The 19,725-nt window shown below is 36.2% G+C and overlaps 1 protein-coding gene across 1 annotated transcript in view; it reads left to right on the top strand.

Annotated features, from left to right (window-relative positions):
- The window catches only part of LOC104284239 (chromosome unknown open reading frame, human C20orf194), a 136,527-nt gene that overhangs the window by 81,570 nt on the left and 35,232 nt on the right, over positions 1–19,725 (top strand). The window contains exons 5-18 of the mRNA XM_009882543.1: positions 2,641–2,737; positions 4,022–4,128; positions 6,548–6,625; positions 8,815–8,913; positions 9,568–9,623; positions 10,751–10,886; positions 12,512–12,593; positions 13,633–13,669; positions 16,290–16,377; positions 16,783–16,859; positions 17,140–17,184; positions 17,620–17,665; positions 18,012–18,123; positions 19,016–19,086. Of these exons, the coding sequence (XP_009880845.1) occupies positions 2,641–2,737; positions 4,022–4,128; positions 6,548–6,625; positions 8,815–8,913; positions 9,568–9,623; positions 10,751–10,886; positions 12,512–12,593; positions 13,633–13,669; positions 16,290–16,377; positions 16,783–16,859; positions 17,140–17,184; positions 17,620–17,665; positions 18,012–18,123; positions 19,016–19,086 (1,131 nt within the window). The remainder of the gene's footprint in view (positions 1–2,640; positions 2,738–4,021; positions 4,129–6,547; positions 6,626–8,814; positions 8,914–9,567; positions 9,624–10,750; positions 10,887–12,511; positions 12,594–13,632; positions 13,670–16,289; positions 16,378–16,782; positions 16,860–17,139; positions 17,185–17,619; positions 17,666–18,011; positions 18,124–19,015; positions 19,087–19,725) is intronic.

The following is a 19,725-nucleotide window of genomic DNA, read 5'->3' on the forward strand; positions in this document are numbered from 1 at the left end:
GTGGCTGTTTGTTAGTTTAGATCCGAGAATTATGAAATAATTCAGGTTAGAAGAGACCTCTGGAGATTATCTTGTCCAACTTCCTGCTTAAGGCAGGGTTAGTGATGCAATCAGACCAGGTTACTGGAGTTTTTTTTGCAGTTGGATGTTGAAAGCATCCAAGAATGACAACTGCAGAAGTTCTCTTGGCTATCTGCTCCATTACTTGACTGTCCTAATAGTGAAAAAGTGGTTCTTCTTATGCAATCTGAACGTCTCTTGTTTTAAATCATGCCCTTTGTCATGCATCCTGCAACTGCAGACTGCTGTGAAGAGCCTGGCTTCACCATCTCAATAATGTTTTTGTGGGTGTTGAAAGGCAGCTATGAGGTCCAGTGTGAGCAAGCCTGGGTCTCTCCTTGTTGGACAAGTGCTCCAAACCACTGGTTGTCGTGGTGGCCCTCCACTGAACTTGCTCCAGTTTGTCAACGTCTTTCTTGCATGTGGTTCCCAAAACTGGATGCTCAGTCCCATGAGCACTGTGTAGAGGGGGATAATTATTTCTTGTTAAGATGTAAACAGTTGAGCTACAGGTTAAAGCATGCTGTAGCAAAATCTAAAGACTGGCTTCATAAGGTTTTTCTGTTGCCAAAATCCCTACTGAAAGGGCAAATCTCAAAGCAGACCTGACAGTGGTAAACACATGCATTTTTGGAATCAAGAAGGGAGTAGTTCTTAACAGTTGTGCTAGCACAACTGTTATCTCAGCTATTGAATTTTATGCTCCGTCTGCTTATGGCCTTTTATATGATTTATCATGGTAAGTAGTAACCTTAATCACACAGTACTGGCTTGAAATAATGGTGTAACTAGAAAGGTAAACCATATGCCTTGCTATTCGTGGAAATGAATGGAAAATTTTGATTTCTGAAGCTGAAAATACAAAGTTTACTTCATTGCTGTTTCATGTGAATGAGCTGAGCAATGAACTTTCTAATGTATAAGAATTGCCAGTTTCCTAGATTACTTCTGAAAGAGAAATCAAAAAACGTTGCTGTGCCAGGCTTTAAGTGCATCCTGTTTACAGGAGGATTGCTTTTAAACTTTTTTTTTTTTTTTTCCAGTGATAGAAATAACTTTTGCTTTTATAAAAATGAAAACCAAAAAAGCTCAAGAGTTTTAGAAATAAAGCAAGCAATGCTGTAGCTGACTCTGTGCAGCTTGTGATGAGTCTGACAAAGCCTATAGCCTCTCCTTTGTTTCTTCCTTCCTACTTGCCTTTAACTGGACCGTAGGAATTTAAGTGAATGTCCTAGTTATCAGAAGAAAAAGCATATTATTAACGAATGCCTGTTTTGAAAATGGCCAAATAAGATAAAGTACAGAAATTTGATGCATACTGTGTAAGCTTTCTGGGTGTAATGACTGTACCGTTTATGGAACAGGCTGCATTTATACCTGCAATAGGAGATAGTGAGCAAGCCTTTAGTACCCTGCCAAAACCCAAGTTCTTATTCAAATGGCTTTTAAGTCTTGAGAAACTGGCAGTTGTTTGGTGCTTGGCTTTGAACTGAAACTTTGATCTGGCTTCCTCGGATTGAAGAAAGAATACATCATGGAGGAACTTGGGCTGCATCTTAATTTCAGGCTTGTCTTAAAAGGACTTGTTCTTAAAATAAATTTTTTGGGTGTACCCTAAAGCTCACAAAAGCTATTTAAAAAAAAAAAAAGTTCATAATTATGTCATTTACCTTAGTATTACGTTCAGAGCAGTGTACATAAAAACAAATTAAAATAGACAAGACACCACCACCTTCTGCTCTTGCTCCAAAATGCAAGTGACTCTTGAAGTGCCCAGTGGGGCTACACCTGTTGGTTTCAGGCTTGCTGTTAAACTGTACCTTTTCATATGAAAATCATAGAGCATTTTTAGGTTTTTGTTCTATTATAAAAATTATTTTTGTGATTTGTCTCTTTAGTCTAGCTTTTATGCTTCCCTGAGCCATAAGTATGATGTTTGTTCTTCACTCCTTCAGTCTGCTGAAGTCTTCAGGTGACTTCAGTCTGCTACTGTTGTGCAACAGCAAGAAAGGGTTTCACGGTGGTGTCTCCTCTTTTTTCCTCTTCCTTTTCCTACATACACCTCTCCCTCAGGCAGCAGTCGGTTCTTATTGCTTGTTCTGTGACTTGAAGCATAGCTATTCAGTCTGCTTTTCCGGTTTAGTGGTGTTGAACTGGTAATTTCTTTTTTTCTCAGTGGCAAGTTTTTGTGGCACATTACTTGGTATTCTCAAAGTATCTTTTATTCTTTAAAAATTGTCCAGAATCCAGTAGATGATGCTGAAAGACTTCACTGAAAGCTGAAAATAAAGCATATATTTATGCCTTTGTATAACCTTATTAAAACCTGGCTCTGAGGTTTGATTTTTAAAGAACAATTTCCATTGCCTTGAATGCGTCCCTGCCATGTGGGAGTTTCTAAAATACAGAGGCTAAAGAGGTTCTTTAACTTCTGGAACCTGTAGGTAATTTTTTAGTGGATTATGTGAAATGACATTTGCCATGGTATTAAAGCAGTACAATACATGTTCTCTTTAGTACAAAACTAACAATCAAATTAGGCATGCCTAATCAAATTTTATTTTTAATGACTTCTTTCAGTATGAAGATGAAGAAGCTGCAGAGGAATTCAAAATTTCCAGCTTTGTAGACATGGTTCGAGATTGCAGTCGCATTGGTATTCCATACAGCTGCCAAGGTAGGTTAGCTTGTTTTATGCTTAGTGTAAGTGTTTTGCAGCATGCAAGTCATGCAGTTCAGGGAATGAAGATTGCCTTGCCTTTAGTAAGAAGTAAGGATTAATATGTCAATAGTTTCCTTTTAGCCTCTTTTTACTTAAGAGTTAGGTTTCTTTCTGAAAAATATAAGCCCTTAGTCTTCATCTGAAGGGTGAATGCTCACAGCGTGAGGCAAAGAAATAATTTGCATTCAGAGAAGTGTGTTCTGCTGCTACAGAAGTTCTCTGTTCAGATGGCAGCTCCAGATAAATACTTCTTTATGTAAGGAAAGAATAAACATTTCGTTATGCAAGTTTCCTTTTTTAGCACTGAAAAAACTGGACTGCATGACTTCCTGTTATGATCTGTCGCCAGCCTTGCAGCCTGAATAGTGTAATCGTACATTGTTCAGTGAAGTGTACTTTGCAACATCCCCAATGGTGAATAACGCAGAAGCAACGCAGTGCGTGTACTTTGCTGTGCAGCACGAGCATATGGGGGTTTTGATCCATAGTACAGTAGGGGAGAGGCAAACAACAAAAAAAGAAAATTGCTTTCTATTTTCGAACCGTGTAAGTTCAAACCAAGCTAATTCTGTTTTGTTTTGGTGTGGGTTTTTTTTTTTTGCAGTTTCTTTTTTTTTTTTTTTTTTTGAAATTCCTAATTCTTCATTGCTTCTCTTGAGGAAAGGATGATATGCTCTGCCTGCCTGAAAAATCATTAATGGGCCAGGGCATGGGGGAAGGATGGCAGTTCTTTGTTAGGAAGTATTTAAAGAAGGTGTGTAGTTTACGGATGGTAATCACACTTCACTTCAGATAGCTTACAGCTTTACCGATTAGTACCAGGCTGGATAGTTTTCCTCTTCCCCAACTTTAAATTCTGATTTAACATGGAGATCATGTTGACAGTATTTTACTTACTCCCATTTTTTTCAAATATTTGGCTTTAAGCAAAGTTCCCTGTTTATTGTCTTCAATTTTAATGACACGGTTTTGCTAATGGTCTTAGAATGAAATTTGCAAGGAGACATAATACCCTTTGCTAGATTGATAGCTGGGAAAAATGGGCAAAATTTGGGGTGCAGAGAATGGAGTTTCTAAAAGCTACCATCTTCACAAAAAACATTTTTCAGTTGCAGATTTTAATTTGTACGAAGACAGGATAATTGAGATCCCTTATTAGAATCTGAGAACAACTCTAAGATCTCACAGAAAGACTGTCAGTATTTGTGAGAGAATGTTTCTGTGAAACTTCTTTTGCAGGTCATCTACAGATATTTGATATGTTCATTGTTGAAAAGTGGCCAATAGTGCAGGCTTTTGCACTGGAAGGAATTGGGGGTGATGGTTTCTTTACAATGAAATATGAAGTAAGTAGTTACTTTTTTAATTTTCTTTCATTTCCATTCTGAAGCAGACATTGAATCATGGAATTATTTCAGTTGGAAAGTACCTTTTGAGATCATGTAGCCCTGACTCACCGCTCGAGTGAGCTTCTAAGTTGGAAGATGTTTTTAAGGATCTTATGAAGCTGAATTTTGAATGTGCAAGGATGGAGACACCATAGTCTTGCTGAGAGACTGTTATGAGCTACACAGCACTCTGTCCTGGATAAACCATGATTGTTTGGTCACCCCCCAGCCTCCCTGTTGTGATTTAGAACTTTTTTCCTTGTCTTCTAGATCTTCTTCTAGCAGTAACAGAAAACACTTTTTGTAACTCTGCTAGGTGGGTATAGATTTCCAAGAGCAATGCAAGAGAAACTGATTAGTGACAAATGCCTTGAAATTAACTGAGAAAATTAGAAGTGACTGTATTTCTTGAGTCACAGGGTTTTGACACCGAGATGCATCTACTTCTTTCACCAACGTTATATATTGTGTCATCATAGCCTGCTGAATAGGGCAACAGTCAAGATTTTGGATGATGCTCCTAGTTGTAATAATGATTTGCTGTTCCATGCTGAGCAACTTGTGTCATTTGATTTGCCTATTTATTAAGTAGACTCTAACAGCATCTTCAGAGGACAGCTCTGTATTTATGTACTTGTTTGAAGCTTCTTTTATTTAATTTTCTTGGATCTCTGCCACAGAAATGCAGATGTTCTATTTTTCTTATCACTCCTCCATTTTTGCAGCCAGAATGTTCTTTGTCTGACTGCTAACAACTGGGAAAAAACCCAAGGAATTAATAGTACCATTGTTAAAGTCGCATCACATACAGTACTGTACATGCTTGCTCAAAAATCTATTGTGTGAGTTCAAATGTGCCTTTCTCGGAGTACTGTACTCTTTCCACTGATACCTTTATTCATGGTGGGTTTTTTTTTTCATCACTGGTACTGTAATCATCATCTTGTGTGACCCTGTCAAAATTGTTAAATATGAAGTGCAAATAATGAGCATCCTTGTGGAGGTCTGCCTAAGTATCAAGAGTCCTTCCTGACGTCAATGAAAACTTGACTGTGAATTGAGGAGTTGTTTGGGTCTTTACCCTTGCCAATTTATTTCATGAATCCGTAGAGGCTTTGAGAAAATGTGTAGACACGCTGTGGCAATGACTTTGTAAAGACAGAACCTTTCCTATTTCATTGTGGGAGTTTATACTGTCTTTACTGCACTGTTACAAACTTAAAAAGGAGCAATGCAAATTCTCAGCATCTGATTTTAAGAGTACACATTAGTTCTGGCGGTTCAGACAGTTTCAGCTTGAGTTCCTGCTTTCTTCCTCCTTCAAATCATAAGGGGATTTCAAGTGGGAAGTGTCATTCTTAACTTTTTATGTAACTGTTTATGCATAGTTATCTGTTAGGCAGCTGCTATATGTCACAGATGGGGAGGGAAGTACATTTGGGATCACTCTAAGTTCTCTATAAATTAATACTTCTGCTGTTATTAAAAGAGGGTGTTCTCGGTGCATTTTTAGCTTCTCAAAGTGACTTTCCCACTACTGTGCGTTCTATGCTGTTAGATTTGAAGCTAATCAAGTGATCATAACTTTCTAATACTTTTTCAGTGTTTTAAGGGTAGTTGCTCTGTTACTCTTACTACAGAAGTCATAGTTGCTCAAGATGCTATAATCCAGAGAATTTACTGTACCAATTGGTGAATAGAAGTGATGTCTGGGAAATAATTATTACTATATCTAATAATATGAGTAACTCCAATAACTCTAAGGAAGTGGTTTAATAAAATTCCAGTCAGTGTTGCATTTGTATCTAGGTGGGTGGTGGGGAACCCTGTCAGTGCAGAAATTATTCAGATACAAGCGTCCCTTAAGAATATGTTTTTGAATAGTATTTCATATGCATCATCATAGTACTTGGAAGAAGGTATTGCTAATTGCTAAGTTAAACTAGCTTTGCCTAAATTTACATTATGCTTACAGCAAGAATTGGTTGGTGCATAGGATGAGTAACCTAGGAATCTGCTTCTTGTCTGTCTTGTCTCAGAAAACTGATCTTTCCCTTTTGGTTGCACCAGCTGATACTATTCTTTGCTATTAACTCAATTGTGAAAAACTTTGTGAAAGGATTTGTTTGAAAGATGCAACCAAAACTTTGCATGTACTTTGAACCTTTGCTTGAGGAGATGAGTCTCTGAAGCATCCAGAACACTTAATCTGGTCAATTCTTTTGTAACCAGTAGTATAAAAATACTCCCGAATTCAGAGTTAAGGAGGACTGTTAGACGGGGCAGTATGCTCCAAGTCTGTTTGTGTGGCTTAAACTTGAATCCGTGGCATTCTTCGTGTTGTTTTTCACAAAAGTGTGTTTAAAATCTTTTTCAGTTAATGGATGTCAGTGTTGATTTGTGGAAGACATACAGCAAAATGGATCCTGTTTCCTTGGAGGACTTGCTCTTTGAGGTAATGCAGGTGAAATATTCTAAATCAACTACGAGTCTGTTAGCGTAGCCACAGACCAAAATTGTTGTGATTTTGTTTGGTTGTTTTTAATAGTGCTTAGGGACTTAACCTACGGGCTCTGCATAGTGTTGTTCACAGGGTCTCTTTCCTGTCCTCAAATCTACCACAAAGTCAGCAAAACACTAAAATAGCTTGTTGAATTCCTTGAATTTCTTAATTTGCCTGAAATTCTCCTAAAAGTTTTTCTCAATGGTGTAACTATTCTTCAGGTCATAGGACTATGTACAAAGTACAGAAAGTTGGTATGTTTGTGTGTGTTAATTCTCCTTTTGTAGCAAGGAGGGAGAAAAATCCACTTCAACATACAGCCGTTCTTCCAGGAAAAAACACTTTCACGATCGCTTTGTAACTACTTTGAGTGGATAACAGTGACACACAGTGGCTGCCCCGATGCTTTGTGAAATACAAACGTTCAGTGTAAAGTGTTTCCTCATTTTAATGCAATGGTCTGAGCTCAGTACTTGAGAAGAAAGCAGCGTATGAGTATTAGTACATAATATTTTGTTGTTAATTTTTTATCAGTGTCTAGCTTGGCAGCAAAGTAGGTTTTTAATATGTAGCAATTTCAGCAGTAAGTATCCTTTATTGATAAAGTTTTGGTAGTTCACACCAATTTGGTTATTAATCAACTGCTGTAATGAAAATTAACATGTACAGTTTACAAGTCTGTCAGTCTAAATAGTCCCTCTCTGATACTTCACTTCCTCCTCCCTGTGGAAGTGAGATAAATGTCTGGGACTTCTCTTATACCTGGTAAGTCTACCCTGAAACAGACTTATTTATCTTATTTTGGAATTTTAAGCCTGCAGATTGTTGTTAAATTGACTTCAAATTTTCTGACAAAAAATAATGAAAGGGGTTTTCACAGAACTCTGGTTTCATAGAAATCGGTGATTTTAAAAATGATTAGTTTTCTCAGTGAGGATGAAATTAGGTGATCCTAAAGAGCATTTGAAGCTGGTATTTTTTTGTTGTTGTTAACATAGCTTTGATTTCAAAAAGTTCGGAGTTGAACAATATTAGCATGTTCCACAAAAAAACCTGACAAAAGCACTTTTTAGTTCTTAGCTTCTATGAAAAGATTATTTGAGACTGAAAAATTCTCCAATGCTAGTTTCTCCCTCTAAATGTAAACCTTCATTTTAAACCTCCAATATATGCTTTATTAGTATTTTGAAGGCTTGTAAGATTTCATCAACATTCACTCTTTAAATTTCATTCATTGCTGCATTCGTGAAGTGGCTGAAGTAAAATACTGGATAAACTTATGCCACTGCTAAAATCATAGTTCTGGTTTTGCCTGTTATAAATATCTGAAAAGCTACACTTTCTAATACTAGGATGTCTCTCATCTTCCAAGTTAGTATGTGAAAAATAACTTAAAGTAATCTCGAGAGCATTTTAAAATTGCCTAATTCTGTAAGTTTCCTGCTTTATCAGCATGGCATGGTTTTTTCTTTTGACTTTTCTGATTTTTTTAAATTAATTTGAATGCAACACTTACCTGTAGTCATCTTCCTTTTTTTTTTTCTGCTTTAGTGAGGCGTTATTGATGTTTCCTTTTCCACTTACCAATTTTTTTAACAAATGCAGGTAAAGAAGTTACTCTGCCACTTGCATATCATGAGCTTCCCAAATTCCCTAACCCGTTCCTCATTTTCTATCCATAAGCTTACTTAATGTCAGATACAAGTTACTGCAGAACCATATGCAGGTTTAAAAATGGAAAATTAAATATGTTTTGAAAGTTTTATGGGAAACATGAGGTCTGAGTTATGAGTGGTCTCAAAACAGTCTACTTCCTTGGGTTAAAAGCAGATAGTGCAGGACTCTGGTCCTTTTCCTTCTCCTGCCTCTTCTCTCTCCAAAAAAACCAAAACCCCAAACAAACTAAAAAACCACACACCCAAAAAAGACACCCTAAAAACCAGCAGAAAGTCCCTATCTTTTAGAAGATGTTTATTTTCTTTTACTTACTGTTTCATTGGGCAGGCTGTGTTCTATATTGTGTAGTGAAATGTAATCTATGTTGTTCTAAAGTAATTTGGGTTCGTTCAGTACAATCTGTGACTTCCTTTCTCTGATATAACACTAGCCTTACTAAGTGATGTTAAATGTTTTTCTTCTAGGACTTAATGATTTTTGAACACCAGTGGACCAACTTCTTTGCTAATTTTGATACTGAAATTCCCTTCATTCTGGAATTATCAGAATCTCAGGCGGGGGAGGTATGCCTGCTTCAATAATCTTTTGAAATGCTAGTGTCATCCATGCAGAAGCAATAAGTATTCAATATTGGGTTTTGGTTTTGGTTGGTGGTTTCTTTAATTTTTTTTTTTTCCTCCCCACCCCATCTCACCTTTCATGTTTGAGGAATAGAAAACTTGTGGTGGTTTTTTTTTCTTTTTTTTTTTTTTTTTTAAAGTTTACCACCCATCTTACCTATGCATGGTATGATGGTTTAGGACTGCCTGGTGTAACTCAGTTGAGTGTTTATTCACTGATAATTGAACTTAGTTGATTTAGATCTGCACAACAGATCCCTCTTCGTAGGTGGATTGACTTTCATTTTGGTGGAAGCTCTGGTATGTGCACTTCCTGACAAGTTGAAGTTGCACATGTTGAATCTCAAACATAACTAATAGTAACATACAGCATGGATAAAAAAAATAGCGCAGTGCTTTTTGGTAGTGTCTGTTGCTTTTTAAGCGTATACAAGACTTAATGGTGTTTGGGTTTGTTTATGGAGGTTGGAAGTAGTTTTTGAGGGTTCAGGAGTTGTCTCCGAGAAGGATAATTGAGGTTTGTTCTTAATGATAGTGAGAATATATCAAACTTTCTATTAATTTACTTGTTAATGAGAATTTTTTTTTTCCTCACAGCCTTTCAGGAGTTATTTCAGTCACGGAATGATCTCAAGCCATATAACAGATAACAGGTATTACTCATTATTCCTTGTGAAATTGTGGTGTCAGTAGTACCTTGATACATTATTTCCGTATCTCTGATGCCATAATGCTTATAATTCCTTTTGAGACCATCTCAGTATATCACATCTCACCTTTGCATATTTAAAAAAAAAACACAACACATGCAAAGGCACTTCTGGGTGGGATAAACTGAATTTTCGTGGGATTTAATGCTGTAGTTATTACATATACAGTGTCAATATGATTGAAACAATCCACGTTGTGCATTCCTGTATGATCAATTTCTTCATCATCAGATATCTAAACAACCTCATGAACTTATTAGACAGTACAGCTATGTTTGAAAATTTTGGTCTTATTTATATGATATGCAAAACCAATTAAAATATGAAGGTTGAGAAGGTCAGTATACTTTTGTGAGTCACAACATGCACAAGATGAATGCTTGGCAGTTAAAAATGCAAATCTTAGCCAATATAAGCTGGGCAGTACAGGTCAGCTTTATTTTATTTCAGCATAGAATTTTAATTGAGAGGGGAAGGTTGTTTGTCCTATGTTGCAAAACCAAGCATTCTGCTGTTTTGTGCTAAATAAAGGTTGCTTAGCTACTTGCTTGTCTCTGCCGATTCTTCTTTATTTGGAATTAAACAGTGGAGTTCAGTGTCCTTTATTGTTTCCAGCATCCTATGTTGTTTGCTTTTAAATAAAGGAAAGAAAAACCTTGACCTCTCCAGTTGAATCTTGGGCCCAAAGCCAGAACTAAAATTAAAATAATTTTGTTTATTATCAATATAGTAATTTCAGGGTTTTGTAAATTTTAAATTAGTCAGCTTTTCAAGCTAATTGACTTTAAAATAGAAGAAAACCCCAAACGTTTCTAATAGCATTTGAGAAACGGCCTTGAGATGTGTTCTTGTGTATGAAAGAAATTACAGTCTTGTTAAATCAAGTAGGTTGTTTTCTTTGGAACTTGGTCTTTTCAATGGGAAGCTTTCTGCAGCTGTAGTAAATATTTTTTTTCTGTCCTACTCCTTTAGTGAGAAATTCAATGGTCAGACTTGAAAGCTTTGATTTCATTTGTTGGTTGTAAGTTTTCTTCAAGTATCTTGGTGGTGATACCCTCTTTTCTTGTCAGCCCTAGCCGGCAGCCCTTCGTTCTGTTTGGTAGCCACTCAACTAAGGAGAACTTGAACTCCGGTAACTTTAATTTTCCATCAGAAGGACATCTTGTTCGAAACACTGGCCTTGGTGGAAGCACTGCTAAGCATATGGTAAGGCTTTTAAGTAGTTATCTGATATTTTGAAACAGTGTATATTTTCTATTTCTTTGTATATATTTTTTTTTGTACCTTCCATGAGTTAACTACCAAATTCTTAACATATGAAAACATATGTTACCTTAACAATCAGTCCGTTTAAGGAACAAATTTCCTATTTCGCTGTCTGTCCAAGTGAAACTACACTGGATGTTTAATCAGGGAGTGCTGAACGAGTTAAAATATTTTTCCCCTTTAAAAAGAACTTTTTTAACACTTGTGTTGCTGTAAATGTGTGGGGTGGGGGAGAGGGAAATATTTTTTGTGAGGATGTTTGTCCTCACCATAAAGTGAAAGTCTCTCTGATGGTAGCATATGATGTACTTAACTGACACACAGATTTTATTTTAATTAGAATTGTTTAGCCATTTCTTAAAGAAATGGAAAGACAGTTTTGTTTGATAATGACTGTGAATAGCCAAAGGATACTTACGTGTATCCAAATTTCAGTGTATGCTTCAGCAACTGAAGAGATCATGAAACTGCAAATCTTTCTGGTGTTCAAAGAATGTTAAGATCAAGTTGTAAGATTAACTTGTTTCCATTTTCAAGTAAAAGCTTAGTTTTAAAACATATGATGAGGTCGATGGCTTGTTGCACCACCGCGCAGGGGACGTAACTGGGGAAGCGACCCCAGGGAATTCAGATCCTCTGGCCGGCTGGGCTGGGTGCATCAAGAAGGTAACTCGCAGCGAAGGAGGAGAGGTAGCGTGCAGATTGCATTGTGTAGTTCTCCCTGCTAGCCCATTGCCACGGGCTCTGGGAGTGTCCGTCAGTTGTGCGAGTCCGAAGTCTGTGCTGTTGAGGAGATGGATGTGGTTGAGTACAGGTCATCATGGAGTGAACGTATGATTGAGGGAATGATTTTTATGATCTTGTCATGACAACATTTCGTGCATAGCTGCCTTAGGGGTGGATGTATGTGGGTATTCTGGACACATTGCATTAATCAGAAGCCTGAGAAAGGATCGTATTAGTGTTTCGGTGAAATCTCATCCTCCATTTGCTGCTCTATCTAATCCTATTTCTGTAAAAACACTTCCAATTTTGTTTTTTCCTCCCCTTCTTAACATTCCCATTAAGACCATTTAGTATCTTTCATAATGCAGGTACAATTTTTTTCTCATGCAGTACTAGCTCCATCTGTTGTCCTCAGATTCTGACATTGTTCTTAAAAAGGTGGTTTATTTACAGGTACAGGTGGTACAGTTTTAATAGGGTGTCATGAAAATAGTAAATAAGACCAAGTGCAAGCATAGTTATGGGAACCCGACACACTTTCCTCTTCATGAAAAGAGCAGTTGACATAGGAAATCGAAAACACATGCTTAATGCTTATGGAAGTCAGAGCTCATCTCCTTTCCAAAGCCTTTCAACCATTCAGGTCAAGTCAAAAGTGAAATATACCTTTGAAAACGTAAGTTGCTTTTTTAAAAATCCAGTTAAGTCTGTGTTGTGAACTTCCTGTAGTACGTCAGTGGTTAGAAGACTTAAGGGGAACTTAGCTTATCGTTAATTATTGCACCATTTTTTTTTTTTTTACTAACATCTTTTTGTATCTCATTAATACCAACAACTAGGTAGTGCAGTGTGTATCTCCGAAGGGACCTCTGGCTTGTTCGAGGACCTATTTTTTTGGAACCACTCACATTCCTTTCTTGGGTAAGTATATTAAAAACACCAAGCAGTAATTTGGGGCAGTTGTTCTCTTTGATTATTTAAAATTTGTAGTGGTTAAAAGATAGTTTTGATTCCTTTTAGGAGCATTAGGTCATGCAGTGGCAGATACTGTGTAATTCTGTAGCTGGTGCATGAATTCATAATGGAACATTGTTCCACTGCGTGTCTTACATTCATGTGTGAAAATCTGCCAGATACTTGCAAAGAATGATTCGAAGCTCAAGAAGTGTATTTGTGTTTGCGTCAGAATACAGTGTGAAGGTAGAGAGCACCTGCAGTGTGGAGGCCTCTTAGAAGTAGTAAATAAACATTTAAGTTGGTGTTCCATACACACTGATAGAAGAACAATCCTCAAAAATCTAGTAATTCAAAGTGGTAGTTGTCAAATAAGCCTGCTTTTTTAACAAAATAATTAAGGATTTTAAATGGACAGAGAAATTTATTCGACTTTTATCTTTTATCATCTGGTTTGGGTCAAAGAGAGTGTTATAATAGTTGTCTTTCTGAATAAAAACAAGCCATGGTGAATTCTTAAAAACAGTTTTCTTTCCCATTTTAAATGACTGCATGAGTCCTTGGATGAGGATAAAGTCAGTCTCCTTAGGGTTACTATATTATCTTGAAACCTTATCCAGCTCAGAAAGTATCTGAAGAGAAGATGGTTGGAGGCTTGCAAAATGGAAGGAATTATAGCATATGTTTGCTCTGGTTGTGCTTTTTCCTGGGCATCAAGGAACGGCCACTTTGGGAGACAGAATACAGCATGAGAGAGATTTTTGTTTTGACCCAATGCAGCTGTTTTTAGGGGATGCGGGTCTTAGTCTTGGCTATAGTGTGTACTGGCTGTACTGATAGAAGTTAACCTGTGCTTTGCTGCTTTTTAAATCTACAAACAAGCTGCAGTTACATAAGATACTGGATAAATATCATGTAAAATATGCAGCAGAAATGTTATGCCCAAGAAGTTCTGTGTAAACGCTTCTGAAAGTGCTTAAAACAAACATTCTTGGTTTTAATACAGGAAATGACAATGAGATGCACAAGCAAGCTGAACAAGTGTAAGCTGCCAACTTTTTATTATTCCTTAACTCTTTGCACTTAATACCTTGTGGTAGTAGGTAAAAAACGCTTTTAGTCAGCAGCGGCTGTTGGCATTTGCAGAGATGCGTTTTCATTTAGAATAGCATGAATGTGAGAGGGTTTCAAAGGATGTTAATGAGTAAACTAGTGTGACATCCCTTCTGCTCTATGGCAAAGTATGAAAGGAAATATTAGTAAATTTTGCTTAAATTTTAATAAAACTTTTAAATTTAACTTAACTTTTAACTTAACACTTACTTGAATCACTTTGAAATGTACTTCATATACACTGGGGGAAAAAGTATCTATAACTGAATGGGAGCATGTTCCATAGATAGAAGTAAAAGTAATTTTTTAGACTAGTTTCATTAAGCTAAATAATGTGTAAGATTTGTAGTGGCTAGTGAAAATGCTAACAGGGAGCTCTCAAACTTGCAAATAAATTTCACTATGTGAAAGGATAGATAAAAGTTAACTTCTGATTTTTTTTTGTTCATAAGCTACAAAGCTTCTGCCCGTTTTGACCTTCACAAAATAGCACTTTGTTTATCCATGTTGATGTCCACTTCTGTGCATGTTGTAGATACCTGTCAAGCTTTAAGAGCATGGTAGATAATCTGCTTTGTTAGTGCTGTCAATCTTGATAAACCAAACCTTTCCTTAGAGACTTTTGTCCTCCTTGCTAGTTAGGATATTTTTAGGAACCTGTTCTTGCTTCTGCAGTGGAGCAGTTTGCAAGCCTGCATGACAGGTTAGTGAGATACTAATGATGTGTCAGAGGGAACTGGTAGCGGTGACCTTTCATGCGAAGTACTGTTGACTTTTGTTAATTGTGATATGGTTCTCAGGTGTAAAAGTGAAGTTCCTAAACTGAGCAGCAGAATTCTATTTTATTTTTTTATAGTAAAGGTGACTTTGACAGGTAATCTTCCTTACATATACATTCTGCTCAAACAGATAGAAGATCTCTTGTCCTACATCTAAAAGACTTTGCACTAAATACAGTTTTCACAGATGGCTAGAGGGGTTCTAAGCAAAGGAGGAGTCTATTGATAGAGGCAGTATTTTCTTTGAGAATATTCTGTTCTTGGAAGGGTCCCTGTATTGGATCAAATAATCTAGTTTCAACAACAGCAAAATTAGCTTTTCTGGCAAACGTGACCTCATGATTTCAGGATAAGTTTGCAGTTGAGTCTTGTAACTGGTTCTTACATTTGTCAATGTTTTCCAGTGAAATAAAAAGTGGAAAAATAAGCACTGTCCAGTCCAATTTAGCTGTATTTAGGAAGCAGAACTGCAACCTGGAGTGCATAAACTGACTGTGTAACTTTTAAGTACCCCTGGGGTAAACTTTGTATTTTTTTAACTTTTTTTTTTTTTTTTTAGAAAACCCCATTTTCTGGTTTGCATTGTTAGTGTTAAAACTTTAAAATGGGAGAAAGAGTAAGGTAACTATAGCATATTAATGCGAAGCACAGCCCACTGTGAGGTGTTTTCTTGCAAATATATATATGAATTTGAGTGAAGATAGGAATGGTTACAGATTTAGGAAGAACTACACGCATTTCCTGTAACAAGGGTGTACTGAAAACATAAGTTAAATGCATGTGTTAATACATTAGGTCCATGAAATTACATAGAAGAAACCTCAAAAAGTAGTAAGAAGGTTCAATTTTAAAATCTCTTACTGCTATTGGGATGAAGTTCAAAGACAAGTGTTGGTGCATTTTGAGGTTCTTACATGTTGGACCATGTTTGGGAGCTTCATATGTTTTTTTCCATCCTTCAGGAATGCTTTGCATATGGCTTAAATGCTGTAGCCTTCTCTTTCCTCCCCCCTTTTCCCTCCCTCAACATCCAGCAGTTGCAGAGGAGTAATGAGAGAAGTTAAAGTTTGGGGAAGTAGGACTGTTTTGTCAATCTCCTTATCTTTTTGTTCCAAATTAGCTGGAAGACAGAGGCTGATGTTTCTTAGTTGGGCAGAGGTGGATTTTTTCAATAGTTCTGGAGCTATAAATATATCAGTAGCTACAAGTCATAAGTCACTTCTGGCTTCACCTAAGCTTTGTTTCTTTATGTACATTATTTTCAAGTCTGTTTTAAGAAGGGAATCAGACTAAGCTGTGATGTAGATGTGCCCAAAAGGTTGTGGTGACTGGTTTGTTTTGGTATCTTTTTTGCTTGACATGCTCCAGAACAGGTCAGTCTCTGAAGCTGGTTCACTCTGTCTTCCAGTTTTACATGGGGCTATCATTCTCTTCTTGTTGGAATACTTGGGATGTGATCCTCAACACAACTGCAGCAAAAGTCGTCAACATAAAACATTGTCTTTTTTTTTTTTTTGACTGATGAGAGCAGGGATACATTTATGCAAATAAGTTTTTTCCCCCAACATACTCTATAATTTGAGCAATTTACTTGCTCTAATTTATTTTTTTTAAACTGAAAGGTTACGTATAAAACTATTTCTATGCTATTTGAACAAGGACCCCTTCGATATAAGGGAGTTCTCTTATGAGAGGAAAAACTGCTCCTTTAAGCAGAGGAGGAAGAAAACTCTATCTGTCTAGTAAATGTTGTGTTTGTATTTCTCTTCAGTACGCTGTTGTCGCAAATATATACTGCTGTTGTAGAGGCTGTGCTTGCTGGCATTGAGTGCTATGCTAAAACTTCCAGTGAATCCAAGGTAAATGAAGCACCAATTCTGTACACTGTAATTGTTGATTTGGATTGCTTGCAATGTAAGATTACATGCAAACCAAAAAAAGAATAAAATGTTTCAGTCAACTGCATAACATTAATGAATTTAATACCGTGGCCTTCAACCAGTCTCTCTGAATGCTGTTTAAAAAAGAGGTGTTTCAGAGTATATCTAATCTTACCCATCTACAATTGTTTTTCAGTCTTTCATGAATTTTCCTAATCTTATAGTAAGGAAAATCGGATATCTGAAAGAACAAATTTTAGCCTGGTGCATCAGTGTGTTACTGTTTAGTGTATGTTTCTCTTGTTTATCTTATGGGTGCTGCTGTAGTTGCTGTGATTTGGAAGTATTGGAAAAGATACTTTATTCTCGTTTTCCTTTTTTCAGGCAAAGGATGTAGCAGAGCAGATGCTCATGTCTGTGTTGGATACCCTTCATTTAACACAACTTAAAACTGCATTGCGGTATGTGTTTTCAAATACTTATTGGTTGATGTACTGTGTCAATGCATTAGCTTCTTTTAGGAAAACATGTCAAATATTAATTTTAAACTGAATTTGCGTGACTGCCAAATTCCAAGACTTCATAATGCATTTAGACTTTTAAAATGATTATAAATATTCCATTTTTCTTCTGCTTTTTTAATCACTTCAGTAATTTTGCTTTAAGTCTATTCTTGCTTATTTTTTATGTGTAGAAGAAGTATAAAGCAAATTTTTCACCGGTACACTTTCTGTTCTACAGTTCCAAAATCACTTTTCAAATTCAGGCTGTGAATAATCATGGAAGGTTTGTATTACAATTCTTATTATTCGTTAGTGGTTTTAATACAGTAACAAGTTTATTTTTCTTGTCTTGGATTTGATTATTTCATACAAGATGTACTAAATGCTTTTGTGTATGAGACAGTTTAATGATTTCATGTCTTAATTCTGTGGAATCTTAAAAAAATTTAAAAATAACGAAAACAACGGGGCAGACCAATCTTATTAACTGTTAACTAGTAGAAGCAGCATGAGCCCATTAAGAGTTTTGTTTTAAAACTGTGCTTTTAACTTAGTTGATATCACAAGCTTGTGCTTTTTTAATCCCCATGTTGTCTAATTGACTGAAATGGTGTACACAAATAAGAATTCATTTTAAAATTAAATAGCACTTTTGGCTGCTATGAAGTCACTCAAAATGATCTAACCTTTAAATATTTAATTATCATCATTGTTCTAGAATTACTCCATTAGATAATGAGGACAGCCTGAGTTTGATTAAAACGGTAAGTAAGCTGTTCAGTATTCTGATTATACATTTTACTAGAAAATAGAGCTCGAGTGGCTTTTTTATGGGGCTTGCTGAGATTTTGATCTATGTGAATACAAATGTAAGGGGAGAGATGAGAGAGATTTCAGATGCTGAAACTGAGGTGAGACGGGGTTTTAACGTGAAGTCAAACAGTGGAATTTGGAATAAAACATTAACATAGAGTTATGATCTCAGACTTTCCACCACAATACAGAAGTGGTGTTTTAGGAGGTTTAAAACATATGGATTTTGCTGCTTCTATTGAAATGTTTCAAATTCTCCTTTCTCTTCCTTTCTGTCCAACTGTTTGATTGCTGTAGGCATCTATGATGGTATTTGACATTCCAGACTTGCTCACAGGAAGAGGATGCTTGGGATCTGTTGTCTTTTCGGAGTCCTTTCTAACATCACAGATACAAGTTAAAGAAAAAGGTAGACATTTTAAATTCTAACACCACTGTTGTCATTCTGTTAGCTTTGGTGTGATGGAAGAGCAAAAGGGCTTCTGATGGATGCTATTAATATTACCATTATGGATTTAAGCTTTTGGGTTAATTAAAAGACCTAAATGTTTTAGCTTGCTAGTAATGAATACCTTAATTATTAGGTTTCTCTAATCTCACTGAAAGGATTTTCGGTTTTTATGTTGCCATGTGATAGAGCAGGGTGGAGGTGTTTAAAAAAAAAAAAGTGTAATAGTGCCCTTCCTAAATTTTCTTCAATCTTAGTGAACGTTTTCTATTTTACGAGGAAATTCAAACAGCTCTCTTCCATCACTTTTGTAACACTAATTTTATAGAATATGTTTTAGTTTCAGTTGCTCTTTGTTTGGAAGAGATGAAACAAAACTAAAAAGGATAGGATTTTTAGTAATCTTGTTTTTGGAACAGTCTTACATTTAAAATACAGGATACTGAGTAATTTCCATAACTTTAAAGTGCATATTTTCCAGATTGTTTACATATGACAAAGTTAGTTATTGGGGTTGTCTGAACAATATTTATGAAGTCTTGTGTCCAGACAGGCTGTTGCTTTCTAACTGTGGGATTTGGTGGGGAGGAGAGCAAAGGAGGAAGCCATATACTAACACCAGAATAAAATCAGGGTTTCTTTGGTACTGTATAGCAGCTCTGTGTATGTTACAGCACAAGACAACTGTGAGCTAGTCTGCGGTGAAAGCTTCACTTAAACACTAATAAGTCCTTAAAATAATGAGATTTTCATATTTCCTAAAGAAATTTCAAGTCATAACAGTTCTTTATTGAACAGTCTGAAGTATATGGATGGTGTTATGCTACTTTGCTTTCCATTTACTTCCCTGCAGATGGCAGCATTCATTCAGAAACCAGCCACGTAATACTGACTGCAGCTATCCCAAGATATGCTTCTTGGCTGGTTAGTATGCGAAATCTTACTTGAGTTTTTTCTATGCATACAGATTCACAAATGAAAACTTGTTACAAAAGTATGGCTGTATGAGGAAGAAGTATGGAACCTGGACACTGAAACAGAATTCTAATATTTTAATACTCTTCTGATTTTTGAATTTGGACATGAAGTATAAACAGGCTGGTGGTTCCATTCATAACATGAGTTTTAAATTAAATAATTTTCACCACTTCAGTTTTTAGCTGTGTAAAGGCCTGGCTGATTTTCAAGTACATGGTGTGACATTTGAAAATTCTATTTATTGTGGGACACTTTAGATCACTTAAATGTCTGCCCCAACAGGAAGAAAGGTCTGCTTCCAGACCTCTAAGGTACTACACTACATTAGAGGTATAATTCCAATGAATGTTATGAAGTTGGACAACATTATGCCCCTTGACAGTCCGAACTTAAACACTTTAACAGTAATAAAAAATAAGACTGAATGGGATACACTACTTTGTGTCTATACAATATTGTTTTAGTCTATAAAACAATTTAAATGGGAAGTATCCCCTTGAAAGTGTTTCAGGGAGTTATTTCAGTCCCATGATAACACAGTACTGAAGAGCACAAAGCTGTCTTTGAAGTACTCTGGTCTCAGGA

Source organism: Charadrius vociferus, unplaced genomic scaffold, assembly GCF_000708025.1.
Source record: "Charadrius vociferus isolate BGI_N301 unplaced genomic scaffold, ASM70802v2 scaffold213, whole genome shotgun sequence".
NCBI lineage: Eukaryota > Metazoa > Chordata > Aves > Charadriiformes > Charadriidae > Charadrius > Charadrius vociferus.